The sequence below is a fragment of the Lycium barbarum genome, chromosome 6, assembly GCF_019175385.1.
Source record: "Lycium barbarum isolate Lr01 chromosome 6, ASM1917538v2, whole genome shotgun sequence".
NCBI lineage: Eukaryota > Viridiplantae > Streptophyta > Magnoliopsida > Solanales > Solanaceae > Lycium > Lycium barbarum.
In genome coordinates, this window is record NC_083342.1 from 2,339,986 (window position 1) to 2,341,982 (window position 1,997).

The 1,997-nt window shown below is 34.5% G+C and overlaps 1 protein-coding gene across 1 annotated transcript; it reads left to right on the forward strand.

The window, feature by feature from the left end:
* Nucleotides 1-202: 202 nt before the first annotated feature.
* Nucleotides 203-1,752, forward strand: LOC132599455 (uncharacterized). The gene is made up of 2 exons (XM_060312830.1): nt 203-506; nt 1,427-1,752. Exons 1-2 carry the CDS (start codon nt 418-420, stop codon nt 1,599-1,601), a joined length of 264 nt encoding a protein of 87 aa, XP_060168813.1. The 5' UTR covers nt 203-417; the 3' UTR covers nt 1,602-1,752.
* The last annotated feature ends 245 nt before the right edge of the window (nt 1,753-1,997 follow it).

Genomic DNA, 1,997 nt, shown 5'->3' on the forward strand with positions numbered 1-1,997 from the left:
TTCAGAGATAAATATGAGCACAAAGTACATTATAAGGCTAAATACATTAACAAAAATATATAACTAATGATAAATAAATATAACTTTGTTCTGCAAAGGGACAAATCTAAATTTAGATATTAATCCACTCTAGTAGAGAAAGATAAGAGGTAGCTAGTAGGTAGTGCAAACTGATATAAACTGTTCCTTTTGTACCCACTCCTTTAAGTAAAGGAAATGAAAGGTGCTTTATGATCTGCTTTTAATGCTTCACCTTCTCTCTTTGTCTTTTCTCTTCTTTTCATTTTCGTTCCTTCCCTATCACACTCCCTGAAGAGAGCAAATAATAGTAACAAAAAATCCAAATCAAGATTCAACAAAGATCCAAGAAAATTCTCCATCTTTTCTCTCAAGAACTTGCTTTTTTGCTCAAGAAAAATGGCACCATCCAGCTTAAATCATCAAGCAAACAATGGGCTGCCACTATGCCTTGCAGGGATCATGCGTCCTCTTCCTCTTTCCAAAGAGTAATTTTTCTCTTCCCTCCACCTCCCCAACCCCCCCCCCCCCCAACCCACTCCAATTTTTTTTTTTTTAATTTACTCCCGTTTTTTAGGATTTATAGTGTTTTCATACTTCCTCTCGAGTGTAACTCGACCATGGATGTAGGTGCTTTACTAACTGAGTTACGCTCACTTGTCCACCCCACCATGTTTCCTTCTTTTTATGGAGACAGATCCAAAATTTAAATTTTATAGATTTTAAATTGTAGGACTGTGATCTCAAAGGTTGGTAACTTGAGCTCTAAATTTATTTTTTGTGCAGATTTAGTAGATTTTTTAACATATATGTGGGACTTGGACCAAAGCTATTGAGTTCTGTTGGACATGTAACTTGAAGCCTACATTGGCACTTGTCTTCTCACATACAAACACAGATAAATAGCGTGATAACTTATAAGGAGAAGTAAATTCAGAATCTAGAGTCAGTTGTTTTAGAATCAGTGTGATGTATATGTTTTAATTTCTTTTTCTATATTGTATATGTATACATAATTCATTGGAGAGGAGTTTGATGTTTAAATTTTTAGCACGAAAGTTATTATATTTTTGAAAATTATGATTTTATAATAAAATATTTGTTAAAATTTATCATAGCTTTTACTCTTGCGTATCTTTCAAATCATGTTCTGAAAAATGATTTTCTTGAGTCGATGATCTATCAGAAATAACCTATCTACCTCACAAGGTAGGGATAAAGTTTGCTTACACCACTCTTTCCGGACCCCACTTGTTGTACTATACTGAATATGTTGTTGACTTCTTGTTGTAAAATTTTAGTAAATTTTTTTTTTTTTTTGGAAAATATTGGATTCAGTTGAACATCCACAGAACCCGTCCTAGATCCACATATGCTTATGAAATTATTTCTTCTATTGAATTCACAGGATGACAGATCACAATGGAAGAAGGGAAGCCATGAAAAAGCTAAGAGTTCAAATGGGAGAAAAATTGAGAAGCCATGGAAGAGAATTTAGAGAGAAAATAAGTGAAGCTGATGCAGATCTTACTGCTGCACTTCTTAATGATCTCTGTTTGTCTTGTACAGCAAAGGCTGCTTGATCCTAACTTGGAAGTTGGATCCAAGCATTTTATTTGGTTTTCTTTTAGTTTTTGTCAGGTACTCTTTGGGGAGTTTGTGATATATTTTGGCTTAGATTTGTGTAAGAACCTCCTAATGGGATGTGCAATTACTCAGGTCATATTATCTGTCTTTTAGGGGTTTGTACATTCCTTAGGAAAGTCTAAATCAATAGTGTTAACTATGCCTGTTAACCGGTTCCAACCGGAACCGGTTAGAGAACCGGCCGGTTCCGGTTTCAAAACCGGAACCGCCTAACCGGTTCCGGTTTACCGGTTTTAAACCCCAAATCGGAACCGGTCCGGTTTGGATTGCTTAAAATCTTTTTTTGTTTTTTGTTTTTTGTATTTTCTATATATATATATATATATATATAT